The following is a 22,786-nucleotide window of genomic DNA, read 5'->3' as shown; positions in this document are numbered from 1 at the left end:
TGGAAACCCACATGTTATCAGGTTTACATACTCATTCTTCTAAGAATAAGCTTTCTCTAAGTGCCAAACCTTGAAGGCTTTAGTCACATTTTAACCAAGCCTTCATTAAAAAAACCTTTCAGTAGAGTCAGGATCTAGTTTGCCTCTGAGTTTGAGTTTCAGGAAGATTCTAAGATCTAATTTAGGATCTCTGAATTGGATCAGTGATTCTTTCCATTTAGTTTCATTCTCTGAATGTCAGGAGCCAATTCTTCTGTAAGGTTTTATTTTGGTTAAACAGAGATTAACCCAATCCATCCCCTTATTCTGATATTAGGCACTAATTTTAGGATGAACTCAAATGAGTTCCAGAAAAGTAAATGAGAAATCTGAGGGTGATTTCAGCTGAAATCACAGAAATTCAAATAATGAAATGAAAAAATGAAATAAAATAAAGTAAAAACTAAACAAATAAAATAAAATAAAATAAAATAAAACAAAACAAAATGCATTGGGTACACCCTGTTATCCATGTTGTTCTCCTTTTTCCATCACTGACTTCTGGCACACAGAAACAAGTCCTTAGCTGATGTGAATCTATGAATGTTCAATTTTTTTTTATTATTTTTTTTTACTTAAACAAAGAAGAATGCTAATTTACAGAATATTTGGCTTTGCCTAGGATTTGGTAAGTATTAGAGATGCCACCCAAAAGAGAACCATTAATTCTTAAGATAGAAATACTTCTTAATGGTGAATATCAGACATTGCTGTATTACTGGAAATAGAAAAGTAGAAAAGTATTTCTTGCAGTATTGTGAAACTTGTAATACTGCCCATACCGTTTTTTTTTTTTTTGTCCCAACTAAGTTTAGACAGGGCATCAATCCTGACCCTGGTGGGGGGGTGTCATCACTGAATTTGGTCCCCAAACTGATTTGATATCACCAGCAATAAAAAGGAAAATAGCATTGCTTTCTTTTCTTATTCCCTGTGCCACTAATAAACATTGATGTGTCATTGAATTAAAACCCCCAGGCCTAAAAGCTTTAGCTTTCTTGAATTGATATACCAGGTCACAATGGAATACTTTTGTCTAAATCAAATCTCTTTTGTAAAGGATCATCCCTTTTTTAAAAAATAGTGGACAAACACTAGTGAAAAAGCTGATTTTGAGAAATGCTTACTGGATTCAGATGACAGCATGTCAGTGCCTTCTAATCCAAATGGAAACCTGTCATTAAGTTACAGCAAAATTTTCTGCCCTGCACTCATTCTCTTGTCAGCACTCTGTGAAATCAGAGCTTCTGAAGTAAAAATTTGAGAGGACAGATATTGATCCCTTCTTTAAAAACAGGGACTTTCAATTTCAAAGACACTTCTGTTAAACAGATGACTGATAAAAAAATGCATCATCTTAAAACTTTTATTGAAGGTGCAGAAAAATATTGAATAGCATTCCAATGTTTGGATAGTTTTATGGTGATAGAAATATAATATTTATTGGAAAATAACACAAAGGAAGCAAGAAAGCAAGCAAAAGGCTTCCTTGAACAGTAGGTCAGTGATATTTATCTTCATTATTAAAGAACATTTTCTTAGTCTTTATACTGAAGACAGTGCAAAATTTGAAATCTTGTTCAATCGTTTCTTTCCATAGAGGTTACCCATAACAATACAAGCTGTAGGGGAAAAACCTCAGTGATGAAACTGCATAAGGAAAGGTTCACCTTACCCAGTGTAGCCAAGACATGGCGGAGTTCAGCTCCCATTACTGTTCCATTTCCCTCCTTGTCGAACACACGCAGACCCTCCACAAAATCCTCATAGGTGCCTGTGTCTTTCGTCTTAGCAATATGCTGGAGCATGGGCAAGAAGGTCTCAAAGTCAATCATCTTGGAGTTCATGTCTACAAAGACACAGATGGAAATGAGGATTCTGGGAGAGTTAAAGACTATCCATGGGGCATTTACCATGGGTAAGTCATGAGGGTAGAAGAACTATGGGAATAAACACCAGCTAAAGAGAAGAGCATAGAAGTGTATTAAGTACAGATGGAAGAGTGGATAGAGTAGGAAAGAGGTCTGGCGGAGAGAGAAATACTTACCTTCCACTGTTTCACTGACGTACCCCAACATATCACAATTGTTGAATGAGGGCTTAATTGACAATTCCACCCCAGTGGAAGGAAAGGACAGAGAAGTAATTTACAAAATGCTTAAATGTAGATATGGTTTGAGAGATTTTCTTTGCTCTGAAGAATTATCCAGTGTATGGTCAATGTTGAACGGAGATATTGCTACCATCATTACAGACCTTCTAATGCATATTTTTGAAGAGCAAGCTGTGCCCTCACAATCAGTCTATCCCTCTTTTTTTTTTTTATATGTCTTCAAAATGTCTGCATTTTTAGTAAACACACATGAATGCCTGCCATCAAAGCAATTTTAAAAGGCAGAAACACATTGACACAAGGGACCATTAATTCGTTCTTCTACATTTGAGATGATATTAACTGCAAGATTACATTTCCTCGTTTACTTTTCTGCTGGTGATTTGCAGAGGCTGTTCCAAACCCTTTGTTATTTCACAATCTTTCCATCAGAAAATGGATATTTCATCTGCTTCACAAAATTCTTGGAGTGATCTTTTTGAAACAAACACAGAGGAGGACACCAACCTTCCGGTTTGGGCCTGCCAAGCACTTTCAAGACCTCAGCCTGGGTGGGATTCTGCCCCAAAGCTCTCAAGACATCTCCGCATTGTGCGTATGTGATTTTCATCTCAGATTTAGGAGTCCGGTCAAAGAGTGAGAATGCTTCCTTAAATTCTGGAAGACAGAAAGATAAAAAGAAATGCATGCCATGTTCCCACAGATTAAGTCAAAGTGAGCCTAGACTTTCCCCCTAGCTAACTCTGTCTGACCCTTTTATTTTGCAGTTTGGGAACAAATTTGATGAGCTTTGTTTTTGCTGCTATCTGCAATGTTTGTGTTCCTCCTCCCCTGCATTTTCTGGTTCAATCAGGGAATGGAATCAGAGGTTTCAAATGCTCTTCTTATGGTATTTCCATCTCAGCTAACATCAAGAAGTGCAGAAAACCTTACAGAAATGGTTGGCCTTGAGAGCTTCCTAGCTCGTCAGAAGCAGTCAGGATGGCATAGAATTCAATAGCAGTTCTGCTCGTTAGCTAACTGGATATTTTATTCAGCATTATACACTTAGAGAGCACTGGCACAGCCTATTGAGATAAAGGAGTACCTCTCTTAGCAGGTAACAAGATATGCCATGATAACCTGTTGGAATAATCACACAAGAAACAGTTGGGCAAGGGTGGAAGTATATGGAAAGCCTGGATTCCCCAGACACACTGACTGCTCAGGATCAGGTCTCACTGCTGGAGTTGCAGGTGAATTGCAGAGACCAAGGAGCATCTCAGGGTGCAAGCAACAGTAATAGGCTGTTATCGTTCACTGAAAACACTGCATAGTGCATGGTCTATAGGTGATCATAGATACCTTTTGACTTTAAAGCTGTGAATCTCTGAATCTGCCTTTTGTCCTGCTGTTACTCTTCTGTATGTTTCCTTCCCACTATCCAAATGCAGTGAGGAATTTTATTCCCTATCTCTTGACATTTAACCATTCAGCCATACATTCTGCATCCCAGATTTTCTCTCTTTCCCTTCTCAATTCCTTCTCCTCCTCATTATTCCACCTCTCTTTTTTCTTTTTTTCTTCTTTGCTCATTTCTCTCTCCTTCCTTCTTCTAGTGTTGTTGGGTTTGCCTCCCCTTCTTTCTCCCTCCCTTTTCATTTTTATCATTGCACTCATATCTTACTCATCATTTCTTCATCCAACACTTTCAAATGATGATGCCTTTTGTCATTTCGGACAAATCAAAGCTCACCTTTTTTTTTTTTTCTTTTAATCTTCCTCTTTGCTCTCTTTCACTCTCCCTGCCTCTCTCTCTCCTGGATCTTTGCCTCCTTGGCACCAGTGCCGGAGCCCAGGTCCCATTGGCAGCCCTCATTCCAGCAGAGGGCAATAGCGGATTTTCATGGGTTCCTTGCTGCAGTGGAAGGGGGCAAAAAACCCACCCCCAGCTCTGTCCTTTCCTGGAGGTCTCAGCAGCTCAGATGGGTGAGAAATACAGCTACCTCCCTGAGCTACTCATCTGCCTGCCACTTTCCTATTGCCTGAGCACCCTCTGAAGGTTCACAATTCATTCTTTTTTCTTTTAAAATCAGGTGTAAAGCCTCCCACCAGAATATTGGCCTGTGTGTTTGGACACCCCATTTTGTCAATATACAAAAGCAGCCTATTTTTTTTCATTATTATTATTTGCATTTTGGATTTGCTGGCTTCATGCAAGTTTCCATCAAAGCAATGAAACCAGCCTGGCTATGGTCTCCTTTGACCTTCTGCTAGCTAATAAACCACTGGCAGGAACAGTGTATATTTTCATATGCCTAATTGCTACCTAGCTTCTCATCTTGAATAGTTCATATTCTTCATTTTTCAGTAACTTAGGGGCTAAAAAGGCCAGAAATACAGTTTCATATATACACATTGCCACAACCAGCGAATATCATTGGCAGCTGAGGCATAAAGATGTATAAAGATGGCTGTGTTACTCATGGCTTTACCCACAGACCATTCTTCCTCTGAGAGTAACATTTTGGAGGCTAACATAAAAATGAATCCTTGCAGGAAAATAAGTCTGAAGCAACAAAGTTTTTTTCTCAGGAAAAGGAATAGGTTCTGGGTACCCTACAAGACAGGGCCTGGAAAACACCTTGAGATGCTTCATTGTCTGTTTCTTCTCCACCACCTCAATTCAGAATGGACTGCCAGAAAACCAGTTGTGTCAGTCATGACATACTGACAGCCAGTAATACCTATCATACAGGATAGACTTCTTACTGATCTAGTTTCACCTGACAAATCAGGAAATATTTCATCTCACTGAGGAACCTAGGTCCTCATCTGGTCAACAGTGAGAGAAAGTGGTGATTATTATACATTACAGGTTTATATTTAAATATCCCCACTTATAAAGGCATGAGAGGTGACCTTGACCTCCAGACAACTTAATGAAAGAAGAAATTTGACAAAATTAACAGTGCAACGCAGAGCAGAAAATGAACACACACACACACACAAAAAAGTGCAACTGAAACCTAGAAGAATGAGGAGAAAACAGATCAAAAGGACATATTCCAGACCTTTCACAAGTCCCAGCTCTCAAGTGATTTCAACAGTCAGTATTGCAGCTATAATCATGGCAAGTGGTGCTTGCTTTCTAACCTGTGGTTTTAACACAAAATAAAATGGTCTCAAGCACTGGCATACTGACTGTCCACTTTCTTAAGTCAGTGGTACACTTCTTGGCAGGGTTTTGACTTGTGCAATCCAGTACAGAGAACATAGTGTGCCAGGAACAGTCCAGGGACAACTGTGGATTGTGCAGTAGATATAATTCTACACCTAAAGCAACTAATCTCTTCCAAAGAGTAAATATATATCTAACCACTATCAATCTGTCTGCTTAATCATCTGTGAACCTAAGAACTTTCTACCTCCCAAGGACAAGTGAAGGAAAAATTAAAAAGAAACAGAAGAAATCAGAGGGAAGGAATTGAGCTAACTGATCAGCAGTGCTTTTCTGCTCGGTTCCCCAGGTGATGTTTAGGACATTAGGTACTCCTTCCACCAACTCATGGCAGAACCTACGAACCAACTGTGTAATTAACCCTGAGTGGATTTAGTGTTTCTTCCCAGTGCTAGTACACAATATAACTCTGCTATGTTGTGGTAGCTGATACGAAAGTGTCATAGTCTTTCCCACACAGATGATGTTATCTGCTTCCTGCCCTATGGCTTTCCCTCTAAAATTTCTAGGACATCCTATTTCACAAGTCCTTAACTCCCTGCTTCTCTCTGTGTAAGCAGTGAGTACAGCTAGACCAGAAGTCATTTGTAAGAAGAAAATTAAAAAGAAGATGCAACTTTCTGTTTCCAGAGATGCTCTGCATCTGCTCTAGGCTTGTTATCTTTTTTGACAGCCCTAAGTTTTCTCCAGATTTGTCATTTCCTAGCCATGCCAGAGGGCTGATAGCCAGGCAAGCATCCCAGTTTTTATGAATAAGTCTTTTCCCATTTTCTGATGCAGCCTCTAGAGCTAGTTATCCTCAGGGAAGAGAGAAAATAAGGCATAGAAACTAGGTGGGTCTTATCCAGTCCCCAAAACATTAACTGATGAGAGATCAACTGTTGTGTGCTGCTGGAATAGTTCAGAGGTTTGTGGCTCAGCATTGTGCCTCTTGTACGGTTCTCCCATGACTTTGGGACTAGAAAAGGTACAGCCTCCCAGAAATTAATAGTTGGCTCCAACCATGAGTTACTTTTGACCTGTTGTTAGCAAATAGAAACTAAGCCAAACCAAGTAAGGGGAGATGGAGGGAGGAGGGGGGTGCTTGAAAATCCCAAGGCAATGCTGGAAGTCTGCAGCCAAGCCTCAGTCTTTAAGATATTATGGCATTTGGTTCCAGTTCAGAAAATCCTTCCTTCTGTATCTGTCCTCTCTAAATCAGCCTGACTGGATTTCATGGTTGGGTTTTTTTCATCTGTTCTAATTAGCCCATTTTCTGATACCATCTTTCATAGTCTCTACCAAGTTCTGCCAAGTGTTTAAAGACCAAAACAAAATGCCAGACATTTGTGACTCCATCTATCAATTATCCTTTAAGTAAAAAGCAAGCTGGTGGTTGAGTAAAAAGGGAGACCTGCAATGGTAGCTTTCCCAGGACTTCATGCATGAGGTTTTAGTATCACTTTCTTGGGCTGGGACAAAGGTTTCAGAAACAAATGCTGATGTTTTGCTTTGAAAGAAAAAGAACGCCATCGCTGCCATTATTGGCTGGTTTCTGGAGAGCTGTCCCTAAACTGTAACACATTAAATTCTGATTGAATACAGGGAAAAGTTCTCAAAAGCAGAGTTGGGAGACTTTCGTTTGAAAGCACTGACATATTGCTAGTGGGATTTTTAAAACAAAGAGCATATTTGGACTGAGGTGTTTTTTTTGGGGGGGGTGGTTCTTTTTTGTTTTTTCCTCACTGAAGTGGAGCTGATATGCACTTTAACAAGTACCTACTCGGTGCATGACTTCCCCTTTTTCTCTTGACCAAATCAACAGAGGAGGGAAGGAGCATGAGCAACGTCATGAATTAAAGCACAGCCTCCTCCAAGCACCTCAAATACCACACTTGTGTTCACCCCAGCACTTGCCAGCATGTACCAGTAACAATATTTACTGTGCGCAGAAGAGAAACACATCTTCCTCACCTTCAATCTGATCAGCAGTGAATTCAACCTGAAAAAAAAAAAAAAACAACAAAGAATAACAGCCAGATAAAACCCAGAAAACAGAAGCAAACAAGAAAACTGGTTTAGTCTTTGTCATATGTTTTTAGGTGGTTTTAAGGTCCATGAAAGAGACTTACTTATAATGCCAAGACAATAATTTTATAGAGCCTATAGATTCTTGTTTTTTCCTCCTCCACCTTCACCATCCCCATCTTTAGGGCCTCTGCCCTTCAGATGCCCTTTATTCTTCTGCTGCTCTTGTGTTCCTGCTGTAGTCTCTTTCCTTTATCCCAAGTGATTCCCCACTGCTCACACTCTCTCCCTCCAGAGATGGTTATGGTAGCAGCAGGGTACTTTCCTGAAAGGATTTTATCTGTAGACAAATGGGGATCCATAGTTTTTCCAGTAAAAGAACTAAGGGCTATCAAGTGAAGCTGGCGCAAATCAGGCTCAAAGGAAAGTGAAGGAAGTGGTTTGTTTTTTTTTTCTAATAGCTGAACTGTGGAAAGCTGGTTATGGGATACTGTGGATGTTCAGTCTACACGTGTGTAAAGAGTCACAGGACCATTTCAGGGGAAAGTAATATGTTTCTGTACAGTACAGAGTATACTAAAATACATAGTTTAGGAAGTGTCTGTGTGAGGTTTAGGACAGTGTTCTGGGGAAGTTTTCCCCAGATCTTGTACCTTTTCCAAAAGTATCCTCTAATAACCACTGCTGTACTACACTGGACAACTCTCTGGACCTTGCTCTGACTCTGCAATATATATCATTTTCTCACCACTTCATATTTCCACCTGTTCCCTAAGTTTTGGGGTTGTCATGCTCCATATTTTTACCTGGCACAGCACTCTAGTGGCTGTGGACTTCAAAAATGCTACAAGATGCCAAAAGGCTGCTGCTGAGCTCAAATGAAAAACAAGGAAAACTAATGCCAGTGTGAGGTCCAAGCTTCTGCATGAACAGGCACAGGACAGCAATGTGAATTTACACCAGAATTTAAACCTGCCTCTGCAAAACAAACAGGTTGGGAACATTCCTGCAGTGCAAGAAGACAGGCAGGTTGCCCTTATGGTGAATACATAAATAAAGAGAAACCATATTTTGCTATGCAAAATTGGATAGATTGGATATAAGGAGGAAATTCTTTCCTGTTAGGGTGGTGAGGCACTGGAATGGGTTGCCCAGGGAGGTTGTGAATGCTTCAACAGTCAGTATTGCACCTGACTGGCACCACCTCTGGCAGTGTACAAGACCAGGTTGGACAAGACTTTGGGTGATATGGTTTAGTGTGAGGTGTCCCTGCCCATGGCAGGGGGGTTGGAACTTGATGATCTTAAGGTCCTTTCCAACCCTAACTATTCTATAATTCTATGAAACATAAATGAATATGTGCAAAGCATACGCTTGGGAAACACCTAACAGTACATGAATGGATGCCCTTGGAATCATTCCTCTGAAATAGACTCATAGAATAGTAGAATGGTCTGGGTTGAAAGGGAGCTTAAAGATCATCTAGTTCTGCCACCCTTGCCACAGACAGAGACACCTTCCACTTATACCCCTCCCCAACATATGTACAACCTCACACATTTTGTGTTAGATTTTCCATATGAAGCTGACCACCTTTCATTGTTTAGTGTCAGGTTTTGTTCCTTGGTAGCAAAGCATCCAAGTGGAAAAAAGGCTTAGTGAGAACCTCAAACTTCATATTTCCTTGTTTCAAGGTGAAATGCAACATGACTCATCCCTTCATCATCTGCTTGGGGTTTTCATAATATTAAAGGATGGAGCTGCTGTAACTCTCCTCTCTCTAGCCAGGATGTCTGTGTCATAGCAGAACATGACAACACCAATCTCTTCATTTCACCCAGGGTTCAGTGAACAGCTCCGAGGCACTTCTCTGTCTCCAGATACCCTGAGCAGCACGAGGAGCTCTAGCACGCATAGGACACATAGGGTCTACAGTTCTGATACAAACAGCCTAAAACTCGTATTTCTGACCAGTGATCTCCTTATCCCTCCCTAACATAGTGTTTCTGAGCATCTTCTGGCTTAGGACAAGGAAGAACTAGAAAATATCTGGTGGACTTGGAAGGCAGGACTCAACACTAATACTGCAATTATAGAAAATCAGGCCACTATTTTTCTGTCTGCCCTGTTCACTTTTTACCTGAACTAGCTCATTCAGGGGATTACCACTTTGTTTGCAATTCTCAGTCATGATTTACCTTGAATGAAATCAAATCAATAAAATAGCTACCAAAGTGACATCTAGAAAGCTGTCTGGAAGAAAGTATATAACAAATGCAATAAAGGAGCCCCCAGAAGAATAGCAGTGCTCTTCCCTTTTCTAACACATGGAGGGATACAAACACATATATTTCATGAACTGTAGGATCATAGAATAGTTTGGGTTGGAAAGTACCTTAAGATCATCCAGTTCCAACCCCCCTGTCATGGGCAGGGACACCTCACACTAAACCATGTCACCCAAGGCTCTGTCCAGCCTGGCCTTGAGCACTAAGAGGGATGGAACATTTATCACTTCTTTGGGCAACCTGTACCAGTGCCTCACCACCCTCATAGTAAGGAACTTCTTCCTTATATCTAAACTGAATTTCCCTTGTTCAAGTACGAACTAGTTACCCTTTGTTCTATCACTACAGTCCCTGATGAAGATTACAGTCATCTAGATTGGGTCCTATCCCAAATCCACATACCTTAGTGAATGATAAATAAATACCCATCAGGGAATACATTTATACAGGTGCATTGTCAGCAGCAGCCTTATGCCCAATGTGTCTAATTATATCAAGCTTTGAGAATGTGACTGAAGGTAGTCACATATTGAATTTATTCAGGCATCAATAGCCAATGTGGGTGAAATGCAGCCAGAGGTGCTGGCAACTCATATTTAAATCACTGTGGTGGATTGTTCTTGGGAAAGAATTCGTGTCAGCTACACTTAGATTAGACATTCAGATGTGTCAATGACCCCACATGTGCTTTATACCAACAGAAGGGAATAGGCACTTGTAGGGTGTGATTTGACTTGGTTTAAGTCTATAGTTGGGGAGAAGGTTAGTCATGCTCTCCTTTTCACTCAGTGGACCAATCAGTTCTCTGATGATGATGAAAGACTCGATGATAAAAAGAATGTGAGCAACTAGCAGAGATGTAGATGTCCTTTTCTGATCTGATGACTCCCACTTGGAAAGCTTGAGGCTAGACTTCTGGCAGACTGCAGATCAGGACAAACTGTGCCAGAGCAAAAAAAGAATGACTGTGGCTGGATCAAAAGGAAGGTTTGAGCTGAAGGGCTGAGTGTGCCTCACTTCTAATCATGGCCCTATAAAAACATCACCCAGAGCTGGAGCACCATGTATGACAACTGGCAAGACAGTGGCAGACAGTTTGACCAGACCTACCACCCAGGCACAGTTTCCTCTCAGGAAAGCTGCAGTTATGCGGGGGTGGCAGCTGCTGGTATTTTCTCCCTTCTCAGCACATACCACCATGGAGTTGTAAGAAGAGACAAGTCATTATTTGCCCAGCCACAAGGTATCATTGCAGACAAATGGAACAAAGTCCAGGCTATATTTAGACTGAAGACGGCTGGGGTTTTATTTTCCCTCCCATCTCCCTCAGAGTGGTGTGAGCCTACAAAACCAGAGTCATCTCTGTGTACCAAGAGCAAGGGGGTCGAGATGTCCATGAGAACTGTTCTGGAGACCCCAGACAGGAGGGATTCAGAAGACAAGCAGTAAAGTTAGGTTCAGCCTAAACCAAACAGTGGGCAAATGAGTCTCAGTGCATTGTACCCACAGTGACCCATATCCATGCTTGGAGGCACCTCTGTCTGCTGCTTTAATGTAACAGGCATCCAAGGGAGTGAATGCCTCCAGGGGTATGTCTGATGCCCACTCCTGCACCAGGCACTTACAGTGCTACACACCAGCATCACCCCAGGCTTCACTGAGCCTGGTCAACAAAGCAGCCATCATCACCCAGAGCTGGAGGCTACAAAACCTATTCACAGTCTTAAAGTGAATTTACTTTCCCCTATATGGCTTTACATTCTCCAGTTCCTCCGAAGCAGACTTGTGGTTTTGTTTATTTGTTTGTTTGTTTGCTTGCTTGTTTGTTTGTTTTAAATACACTGGTACTTCAGAACAATTGATTTTCCCCTGGCATATTTCCTGCTGGCAACTGAGGTTTTAAAGCAAAGGCACTGCTATGAGTGCCAAGCATCCACAGCACCACGGCTCACAGTAGTAGTGTTTGATGATGCTGACTGCTAATATCTTTCCACTTGTGTCCTGCCCTTGTGTGGGCCATGTCACGTGTTCTTTAAAGACACCAGACATCTGAATAAGCATTTTTCTATAACAAACTGGAAGTATGATGCCAGCTTTCTTGGTCTTTTAGCAATCTTGGCTTGAGGGGATCATCACCTGGCCACTGGTGGTATCAGCTGTAGCCCTAATGCTACTGTCCTCTTTGCCTGAACCATGACATTAAGCTGTTTTTTTTCCAGAGACACCAGGAGGGATACATGCACCCACTAGTGCTGCTGTTAAGGTCATTCACAGCTTCATATCTCAGTGAATTTTTTATAAAGCCATAGTATCTCAATCAAGGACATAACCCTGTGCATGATAAATCAGACATAACTAAGCCTGAAATAAGTCCTATTAATAAAACTGTTGCTAGCCAGCTGTCAAGAGGTTATCTGGGGGCAAGCATTTAGACAATGCAAGCAAGGAGCCCGTCCAGAAAAGAAACAATATACCTCTTGTTTCATAGTACATTGAGGAATCTTAATACAAACAGCAAGATTTTTCACTTAGCCATGACAGGGATAGTTTTAGAGAAGGAGAAAGGGTTTTTTTACTGTGTTCTTGGGAAACCGATTTAGGAGGCAGAAATGCAGCAGATGGAAAGAGGCCCAGAAGGCCATCAAGATCAGTATCGTTGTGTTGAGGTTACATTTGTATTTCACAAGTATGTGTTTTTTTCCAGCAAGACCTTTTTAAATCTATTAATACACATAAGCCCATCACTTTCTGCGCAGAACAGTTACAATGTACGCAAACTCCTCCACTGCCCATGGGGAAACTTTGACATGTGGTCAAGTTTCATACAGCTCCATCCTTTCCTGTTGTTTGCTAGTCACTCCTGATCTATCACCTCCTCTGCCTTCTGAAACTCTTTTGGTACATCTACGTTTAGCTCCCAAGGTTGTCCTAAGGACTTTCCTCATTATTTCTACTCAGGTCATGGTCTGAAGGGAAGGAAGTTATGATACAACATACAGACATTGACTAGTATAAGAGCACATGACACTACAAGATCCTCCACCTGGTCTTCATGGGGAACAGCTAAAATATAACAAACATTTTGAAGAATGGAAACACAACTATAAAACTCTATTGAGACTTTGTTTTTTCAGGTTTTTGTTTGGTCCCCAGCGTTTTCAGAACAAAAATTATTGCAAGTTGAATTGAAATGATAGTTCATTTTGGAATGGCAGAAAATACATCATTTGGGAGTTGAATAAAGGACTGAATCTTTGACCTTTTACAACACTTAACTATACTGATAATGAAAGTGAAGTGAAAATAGAGTACAGCCATTATTTTCAGCTGAATTAGTGAAGCCTTTCATAAAATCCTAGTATCCCAGTTTGGAAAGGACCTCAGGGATCACCTGGTCCAACCTTTCTAGGCAAAGTATGACCTTCACTAGATGGCCCAGCATCTTGACCAGTTCAGTCTTAAAATAATCCAACACTGGGAAGTCACCACTCTCTGGAGAGATTATTCTAGTGGCTTATTGTTCTCACTGTGAAAATTTTTCCTCTTGTGACTAGTGGAATCTCCCCAAGAGTGACTTGTTTCCATTACTCTTCATCTTTGCAAGTGACTTTCATTAAATGATATGTATTTCAAGATCCAGAAAATGACGCAAAGCTTTTGTCAAGGTCGTGCAGAGGATGCTGCTACATAAGGAAATACACAAGCATATTTTTTCCCCCAGCCTGCACTCTATTTCACCAGAAGATGGTCACCTTGAATCTTCCTTAGATCTGAGTTTCCCATGAGCTTAAAAATTATAGCAGTATATCACCATTGCTCCTACTATAACTTCAGCAGACTTTAAAACTTCCAGATCCCTACTTTATTTTGGAATAAGTCTGGACAACGTCTGCTAAATTGTGGCTTTTTATTCACCTGGTCTCTCAAGAAGTAGGTGAAAAAGCCTTGTGTGAAGAAGGAGCAGAGTCACCTTCAACACTGATGCTCTGCATCCTCAGCCTGAACTAAAGCTCTGAGTAGCATTGCTTCTTGATTTCTTGTACATACCTTCTGGGGTTGAAGGAACAGTGCACTTTTCAATAACTGTGTTTTTCCAACTCTAGTAGTAGTCTATAAATTGATAGCGCCCTTTCTTGTATGAGGAATGTGTTGCCATAACTTTCTGGAGTATAAACGGAAATTCCAGAGCCCCAACAGGAGAATGACACAGCCACTTTGGCAGACTGTGACAGCTTCTGGCAATGGCCAGGACCAGAAACATAAAACACTTTAAAGACTGACTGTTCTTCCTGTAGCAACATGGTTTTGGAGTCTCCAGCCATTGACAGCTGGCTTCCAGCCTTCCTTGCAATTTCCCCCCTTCACCAGCCTCACCAGCAGATGTTTGTTCAGATGTTCACAACCAGTGGAAGAAATTAGGAAACCTAAAAAAAATACCCTCTGTTAAATCCTGGATAGGAGCCTGGGATGTAGGAGAGGTCAGACTCTGCTTTCTGCTTGAAGTAGACAATAGCTCATGGGTTGGTTCTTTAATGAGAAGAGCCTCAAAGATACAGCTTGTGAACCACATTGCAACACTTCCTAGAGGAGTCAGACCCTCAAACCTCCTGGTAAGTGGGTGCTAAGAAGGAAAAAGGTCCTTCTTTCAATCCACATCCATGGGCACAGGTGTACTCCACAATTTCACACATAATTATGGAACAGCATTGCACTTGTGCCCCTTGCAAAATTACCATCTTAAAATGGAAGGTCTCCAACAAGACAGGGAAATTAATCACCATGTCATACACTGGGTGAATATATTGAGAAGTGCCTGGGAAAAGAGAAACTCTTCTGTATTTCGTTTGACAAACAGCTTAAGAAAGAAAAAAAAATGAGGCATTATTATTATTACACTTATTTTGATATATAAATCCCTTTGTCTTTCATTTCCAAAGTGAAATGTTTTCCCTTGTAAATACTGGCAGCTTTTTCTTTATTATTATTATGTTTTATTTTAAATTCAAATGTTTTCCCGTTGAAGTGGGGTATTTTGTGTAAAATTGACTTAAAGATCCTCACTCCTCTGTATTATATCATTCCAAACCCTACCAAAACAATTCTTTTGGGGCTGAACAAATCCATTTCAAGTGGCCAAAAAAGGATTTTTGTGGGTTTTTGAAAACTCCTGAAAATTCAAGCTACTTGCTTCTAATTTCCCCACCAAGCCTAAAAACAGCCACCCTTTGCAGAATTAATTTTTTTTCCTCAGATTACACAGTTGTGTAACTCCTCCAGGTTTCTGACTGATGTGTCAGTCACTCTAGCAGTAAATGAGACCATGTGAGACACCAAGTTGGCCTTGGTAAAATAAGCTTGATGGGTCTCAGGAAAGGCGTAGCAGAAAGGCATCTGTAAAGCAGTCTCCTGGAAGATAAGGAGTCTATTTGGAATATAAGAATCATAGAATCATAGAATGGTTTGGATTGGAAGGGACCTTAAAGCTCACTTATTTCCAACCCCCTGCCTTGGACAGAGACACCTTCCACCAGACCAGGTTGCCCCAAGCCCCATCCAACCTGGCCTTGAACACTGCCAGGGATGGGGCAGCCACAGCTTCTCGGGGCAACCTGTGCCAGTGCCTCACCACCTCACTTCACAGGGCCTCACCACCCTTGTATACCACGCCACCACCTACATGGAAGCTGAAGCTGTTGCTCATACACAGCGAGGTCCACCAGGTAACAAAATACCTTAGCAAAGTACCTCCACCATCAGCAGCAGACGTCAGAACCATCTACCATGCTTTTCTTCTTCTAGGGTCTAGTCTGACAGTGCTTTACGGCCCAGAAGCACATGCAAAAGAGCTTCAGTGTCCTGGGTAAGAAATACGAAGTTTTTCCCAGACACAACCCTAAACTGTGGGGCTCACACAGCAACACGATGCAAACATCACACTCCCCCAGTTCTGTCCCAGAGGTGTTATCTCCATCATCAACATTGCAGCCACCATCACCCCAAGCCCTCCCAGGGATGGAATGATGCCAGCCTCCAGCCCCTGGCAAATCCAGTCCATCCTGACGCACTTGCAGCTCCTGCAAAATCAAACAGTAGCTGGACCCGTTTAAGATGTCACACCCCTGTCTTGAAAAAAAATACACCAAACCACCCAATCAACAGGATTAAGTGCCAAAGAGTCACCATGATAACATGCTGGCAAGGGAAAGAGCTCTTCTTTTGTTTCACAAAGCTGGCATGCGCAGCATACGTGCTGCTCCCAAAACAATCACACTGTAACCCAGCTCAGGTTTCCAAAGGGACAAAACTTCTCTGTAGAAAATCTGACAGCGCAAACTCATATCTGCTGTACTTCATATTCTGGGGGGTGGATTTGGTTGTTTGGTTTGTTTTGTTTTGTTTTATTATTATTTTCCGAAGCAGGATGTTATTCATTGTGAACTGAAAACCAACATGCTCTGATCTCACTGCGTAACTGCAGTCATGCTGGGTGTTCCTGCCAGTCTCCAACATCACCAGGGAGCTTTAACACGAAAAGATGAGCCCTAGCTGGGGGGTTGGTCAAGAGGATGGAAATTTTAAATCTTTCTCTTTTATTAAAATTTCAAATTCTGCTGGAAAAAAAAAGAAAGGAGAAACCCTTTCCCCTTCCCTGCCACCATCACGAGTATTTCATTTCAGTTCAGTCTGCTGGGGTCCTTTGGTTTAGAGGTTTATTTATGTAGAAAGAAGCCAAATCTAGAGTTTCCTACAACCACAATTGGAGCTGATGTTTCAGAGTTTTGATTTGGTGTTTTTTTCAGTCCTCTTACAACAGTGTCAATGTCCAAATCCTGATCATACTAGCAAGTGCTCTGACCTGTGATGGTTTTCTGCAGGCTTTGCAGCAGAACCTGTCAGGTGACACTGAAACTTCCAAGACCCACAAGCACTGTACATGTCCCGTAGCCTTGGTCCCCAAGGCCCTTTTCTGTTCCATACAGCCAGTTCCTGCCATCGTGAGCAAGGATGTAGGCAGATTCAGTCTCTGTGTTTATAAAGAGCTGTCACCAAGCAGCATGGTATTTGATGACATTTAATTTCTGGGCAGAAGGGGGTGCATTTGGGGAGGGTTGTTCTTTCGCAACCATTAAGTGAAAGGGAGAGAACGTTTCTACCACTGCCAGCCAGTGACTGTTACCTAGTAGTCAGTACTAACCACAAACAGTGAAAAGTTTGAGCTATTTTCCTTAGGAACATTTTCTTTTTTCTTCTTTTTTTTCCCTGCCTTTTTTTTCTTCCTTCTTTTTTCTTCCCTTCCCCTCCAGCACTCATCACTTATTGTCAGGCTTCTCTTAACCATAGTGGGGTTTTCCATATCGCCTCACTTTATTTCCCTGCTCCCCATTGCTGTTTCTTTAAGGTTAGGTGGCTTACAATCTGGTTTGTTTTCTGAAGATCATTCACAGAGGCAGACTTCTCGCAGTAGATTGTTCTGTCAAGTCTGCCCAGTGGCTGAAATGTTCCGCTGCTTCCCAGAAAATACAATTGATGGATTGTCACTGTTTCTATTATGGGCTTTGGGTGCCTAGGTTTGATGGAGCAGAGCGGCTTTTGCAGGCTGGAGGTTGGGTAGGCTCCTTCTGGGTTGCAGGCTTAGTGCCACCTCACTTTCCGGCATGATCCCAGTGGGGTGGGCTGCAGGTTTGCATCTCCCACACCTATTAGAGGACTGAAAAGGGGGCACGGGACCATAGGTTGACCATCCAAGCACCTTGCATGGGTATGATGTGTGGTTACATATGCACCAGGTATTTGGATAAAGAAAAACCTTATAGGGGTGCGCATGGGGGTCAGCATTTGCTCATCTATATATATGAGTGTATATACTTGTGTACTGATTCATAGGTACATATGAACATGCACAAATTCACACTCATTTCTTTCCTAAATACATGTCTATGCACACATGCATATAGTATATATTTCTATACATTTTCTTTTCTACATTCATATGTATATATGTTATCATAGAATGGTTTGGATTGGAAAGCACCTTGAAGGTCATCTAGTTCAAACACCTTCCACTAGACCAGGTTGCTCAAAGCCCCATCCAAACTGGCCTTAAACACTGCCAGGGATGGGGCAGCCACAGCTTCTTTGGGCAACCTGTGCCAACGTCTCACCACCTCACTTCACAGAGAAGAACTTCTTGATATATACTGTATATCAGTATACTGATATATACTGACTACCATATTCACATATCAATCCCCAAGGCAGCTAGAGAAACCAAAAGTGAGAGATGATGGTTTACAAAGGACTGGCATAAATCTTTTTTAAAACCTTTCAGATTTAGAGGCCAGGATCTTTTGGATTTAGGGCACAGATCTGTGGAAATGTAGGATGCAAGTATCAGGATAAACCAGCATGGGTGTATGTATGACTGGAGAGGGCGGTGCTGACTGACCCCTTGGTGGGAATCAGTCTGTGATGTGGATAGCATTCATGTGTAAAAGCTCCTAAAGCTTTCCTGATCTGTTATAAGTGGCAGTAACACGCAGCTCCCTGGCTATGGCCAGGATTCTGGGAAGCAGCTATTTCATCAAATAGAGCTGGGCTGCAAGCTGACTGTATACCCTGAGCATAGCAGGATGATCTCAGTTTATATTGTCTCTCTCTGCCCGTCTGCTTTTTTAGAATTCAGATTGCAGATAGGACAGGGGAGGGAACAATGACATCTGAGATGCATGCAATGAGATAATGAGACATGAAACTTAAGAAGGAAATTTGCTTAGGAGGGAAAGAAAACACCCAACATTCTGGATATTATATTGGCATTGCCTCTCTACTAATATTACATCCATTTCCTTTCCCGTATTTCTTTCCACTTCTTTACACTGGCTATCAGATGATGACTTTATACGTATACATATATAATATTGTTGGTAAATATGTTTTGACTTTGTTTTGTTGTTGCTGGTTTTAATAATACCTGGGCTTTAACCAATACTTTTGCCACTTGGAAACCTTACAACTAAGTCTAAGCAAACAGGTCAGTCCCTGGGCTGAGGGAAGAGGGGAGATGGAGAAGCTCACTACTAGTCTAACATCAGAAAGCTCTGTACTTTGAGATCACTCAGAGCTACTGTAGCTTTAGGAAAGACTGGGATGATTCAGACCCAAAGTCCCAGAGCTTATACAACGAGGTGGGCAGGTCTCATCAGCAAGAGCCTTGTGCATAGAAAAGCAGCAGGAGCTCTTCCTGTGCTCTTGGTCTTGGTACAGAGCTAACCAGTTACCCTACTTTTACCCAGTCCAGAGCAGGTACCCACCACACAACTCTGCCTGAAAATCACTGTAGATACACTCCGCCTTTTCCTGCTGCTAAGGGGGACTGCTCCATAGCAGTTTCTAGGTATTTGTATCAGCCCTACTCTTCTAACACACCAAAATCCTTCACCAAAAGCCCATTCAGATCTATAATTATCTGTGTCCCCACTTTGCTTCTGGAACATATAAGTGCAGAGATAGGTCTTTACCCAAGATGACTGCTCCCAAGGTCACCATCAGGGCTTGCACAGCAAAGCTGAAGGACTCTCACTTGGGAGTCCACTTCTTATGGAGATGCATTGCCCTTGGCCAGCACATGAAAGACTTGGTGACAATTTGGTAAGCAACCTGCCCCTGGAAAAGGATGGGGTACAGAACCATGAGAGAAAGCAACACATCATCATCTGGCTCTGAGTCATGTCGCCATCCAATTTACAACCTGTGTGGCTCCACTCTCCATGGGGAACACCTGCTAACAACTTTTTCCATCCTGGCACCTCTGCCCAAACACTAACATCTTTGCAAAAGTTAGGGGAAACCCGACGTTTCTGTTTCTATTAAGAGCCACAGTTCCTCTCCACCCCCATCCCTCTGATAGCTACTCTCAACATTTTTTTCCCCTCCTCCAAGTTAAGATTTAACTGGTTTATGAGAGGAATAAATACTCTCTCTCTACAGTCCAGCCTTCCAGCAACTTGGGAAAAGTTAGCACTTTGGCCAGAGCCTTCTGCATGCTCTGAGCTGTGCATTTAATTTAAATTTAATAGTTATTGCACGTTACACAAATGGAGATTAAAACCATATTGATTGAGGTTTAGCAGCTATGTGAGAAATGCAGATCTTATTACAGAGTTGATCCATATCCAGAGTGTGCTTTTAATAACTCCCTGCTCATCAAGGGGCAGATTGGAGAGAGAGGGAAAGGAAAATGCAAGGTTGGGAGGTACAGGCTGGAGGAACAATGGTAAAGTTGTGAATCAGGCAACTCTCACTTGCTTCCCATCTCTCATACACGCATCCATAGTATGAGATCTCTGCACCGAGGTCCTGCTGACCTACCCATCTATACATCAAAGTAAACTTACATTATGCAAACATTTTTTGCATATACAGACATGCAAACAAACCTATAGAGACCACATCCATACCGCATGCTGAAGAAGCAGATAAACATGTTGGCTGAGATCTCAAAAGATAAATTTCTGTGGTAGGATGTATTGCCATAAGGACTCTCTAGGTCAGGACCTGCTGTACAGCCATGTGAAAACCCCACAAGCTGTCAAAAAAAAGGGGTTATTTGTTATTCTCTCATATATTTCTGCCACCCCCTTTTAAAAAGGCTGCAAAGTTAATTTGATGAAATAGCAGAAGTAGACAAACTCTTGTGTCCTAGTTTGCCTGAGATAGCGACTGAAAAGAGAAAATGAACCAGGAAAATAATAACTGTGCTGAAATCATCCTGCTGAGAGCAGTGCAAACCTTTTTGAACCGTTTGCTTTTGCACAACTCTTTGCTTTGCACAATTTGCTCAGTTTGCATGCTTCACACAGAAGTGAAAAGCAGTGCTAGTAAATACTATAGAGACAACGAATGTATAATTTTTAAAGTGAGACAGATAAAGATATGAAACATGCAGGATTACAAGGGGAAACGTAAGGGAAGAAAAACCACCAACCAACAAACAAACAAACAAAACCCAAAAAAAAACAATCCTAGACGTGCTTGCAGAAACTCATAATCTTACTATGATGATTTCAAATGACTCAATAAACCTGGGCTACCCTTGGGCAGGGTTTACCCAGTGCCACAGGCTTTTCTTCTGTGTGAGGAAAATAAAGTTAATGGTGTTTAAGACCCCCTATAGAAATCACCTCCTTTACATGAAAGACTAGGGAAAAGCATGTTCAAAACATCACACTGCGCTCATTCCTCTCAGCAACCCAGATACAGACTCAGAAAGCTGCACATTTTGCTTTAAATGCTCCAAGGCCTGAGGATTCAGTAATGCTGCAACTCTGAGATATTTCAAATAAAAAAGAATTTCTGAAACTTTATAGGTTTTCATCTCTACATCCCTCTGACCATCTGAGCTGTTTGCAGGTTTGATTTTGTACATCTCTACCTCTCTCTGCCACAGACATCAGATATTGCAGAAAAACTATTTTTTGGCAGATGCTTAACAAAGACACGGAAGAGCCTAGAAAAAAAAAGATTTATTTTTTTTTTTAATCATACTACTACATCTTTTAAGGTGCCACTGAGCCATTTACAAATTTTAAGGGAAACAGTAATTTTTATTAAGAAAGAAAACATTTTTGGGTTTTGTGTTCTACTTTATGACAGTTTTAGTTGGAAATGAAGGAGAAAAATTGTTCCAGTTTGGTCAAAATGTTCTCTTTCGCCCAAACTGAAGTAGTTTCAACCATTAAAAAAAGTCTGGGTATTTTTTTACGTAAGAATGAAAAAAAACCTCCAAAATTAATAGCTGCTTCAGATCAAAAGAAAGAATCTAAACAGGGAATTGACTAAAAACAGCTGAAGGTGGTAATTTTCTTGATCCTTTTAGGTTTGGTTTTTTGTTTTTTTTTTTTAAAGTCCTTGCAAAATCTGTGTGTATTTGCAAAACATTCTGGTACCACCATATTGCAGTTTTCAAGTCTCCTTGAAAAGTATTTTTACGAGAAATGTAACCCAGCTCTGCAAACAAGAGAGATATACAAAGATAGCCAGACTTTCATTGGCCCAGAAAATTCGTCTGGAAAGCTCCTTCACTTTCCAGCACTACTTGGGTTTGGCCCTAAGAATAAGCGGAATATACCACAAAGAAACCCTTTTGCTGTGTTTTAATGCATGCTTGCTCATTATTTCTTCTCTGCTCTGCATCCTGGCCTTCATCTCTCTCGGGGATCATCTCTTCTGGGGATGGTACAGGCCCGGGGACTTCAAATATCTCACATCCCCTCTTCTGATGAAACGTTTCCTTGGATCAAGGCTATAAGTTTTTTCCTAATTCTGAAATACCCCTTACACTCTCAGGCACTGATTCATTTCTGTTAAGCAAGCTGCCAAACTCACATCAACCTGGGGCCAGTGTCTCTGAAAGGACGGACAGGAGGGAGAAAGGTACTCTTTCCACTCTTAAAAGCAGCCCCAGCCTGCCTGGGAATATCTTGCGCTTACAGACTGACATGAAGCGTGATAAATAAAGAGGAGAAAAAAAGAGCAGAGCTGCCTTTAGAAACGAGCTATGGCCACATGGCATTTTAATTATGCTTATCTCTGGGGTCCACTCAGAAGCACTGAAGTAAACTGTTAATGGGGCATTGACCCCATTATAAGCTTGGCCATGATTTTTACGTGCAAGGCAGCATGTCTCAGCAACTAGCTCCTGAGAAAATATCTGTGATAGCTGCATATAACAGCCTCTCCTAGGCAGGGAGGCTTTGGAGAAGCAAGACAGACCTGACAGCATCCTCTAGCTTTTCCTCACAGTGCACACTTGTGAGTATGCAATGTGTATGACATCAGACCTCTGCACTCCCTGCTATGCAGGGGGGGCAAGAGAGTGTGTGAGAAAGCACCATTTATAAAGGGAAAGTGCTATGCCATGGACTTTAGCTGTTGTGAATTTGGAGGGGAATCCCTCAAGGGGGGTGACACTTCCTCAGCTCTCATGCAAAGCAATTGTTGACTGGCATGACCTGAAATCCACAGGTCATTTTTTTTCTCAGAAAGGACCTCAGGCTACTGAATTTGGATTCCCTTCAGGTTTGTGGACCTGACAGTTGGGAAAGATGCAGAAATTCCTTT

The 22,786-nt window shown here is 41.6% G+C and overlaps 1 protein-coding gene across 2 annotated transcripts in view; it reads right to left on the bottom strand.

Annotated features, from left to right (window-relative positions):
- The window catches only part of MYL3 (myosin light chain 3), a 36,637-nt gene that overhangs the window by 5,613 nt on the left and 8,238 nt on the right, over positions 1-22,786 (bottom strand). For both annotated transcript variants that reach the window (XM_061474330.1, XM_061474329.1), the window contains exons 2-4: positions 7,326-7,353; positions 2,660-2,809; positions 1,715-1,888 (exon numbers count right to left, since the gene is read on the bottom strand). In XM_061474330.1, the coding sequence (XP_061330314.1) occupies positions 1,715-1,888; positions 2,660-2,809; positions 7,326-7,353 (352 nt within the window). The remainder of the gene's footprint in view (positions 1-1,714; positions 1,889-2,659; positions 2,810-7,325; positions 7,354-22,786) is intronic.

This window comes from Pezoporus flaviventris, unplaced genomic scaffold (assembly GCF_033815535.1).
Source record: "Pezoporus flaviventris isolate CSIRO_AGI_PZ_B2104156 unplaced genomic scaffold, CSIRO_AGI_Pfla_v1 ptg000079l, whole genome shotgun sequence".
Classification (NCBI taxonomy): Eukaryota; Metazoa; Chordata; class Aves; order Psittaciformes; family Psittacidae; genus Pezoporus; species Pezoporus flaviventris.
This window is presented reverse-complemented; position numbering and strand designations above follow the sequence as displayed.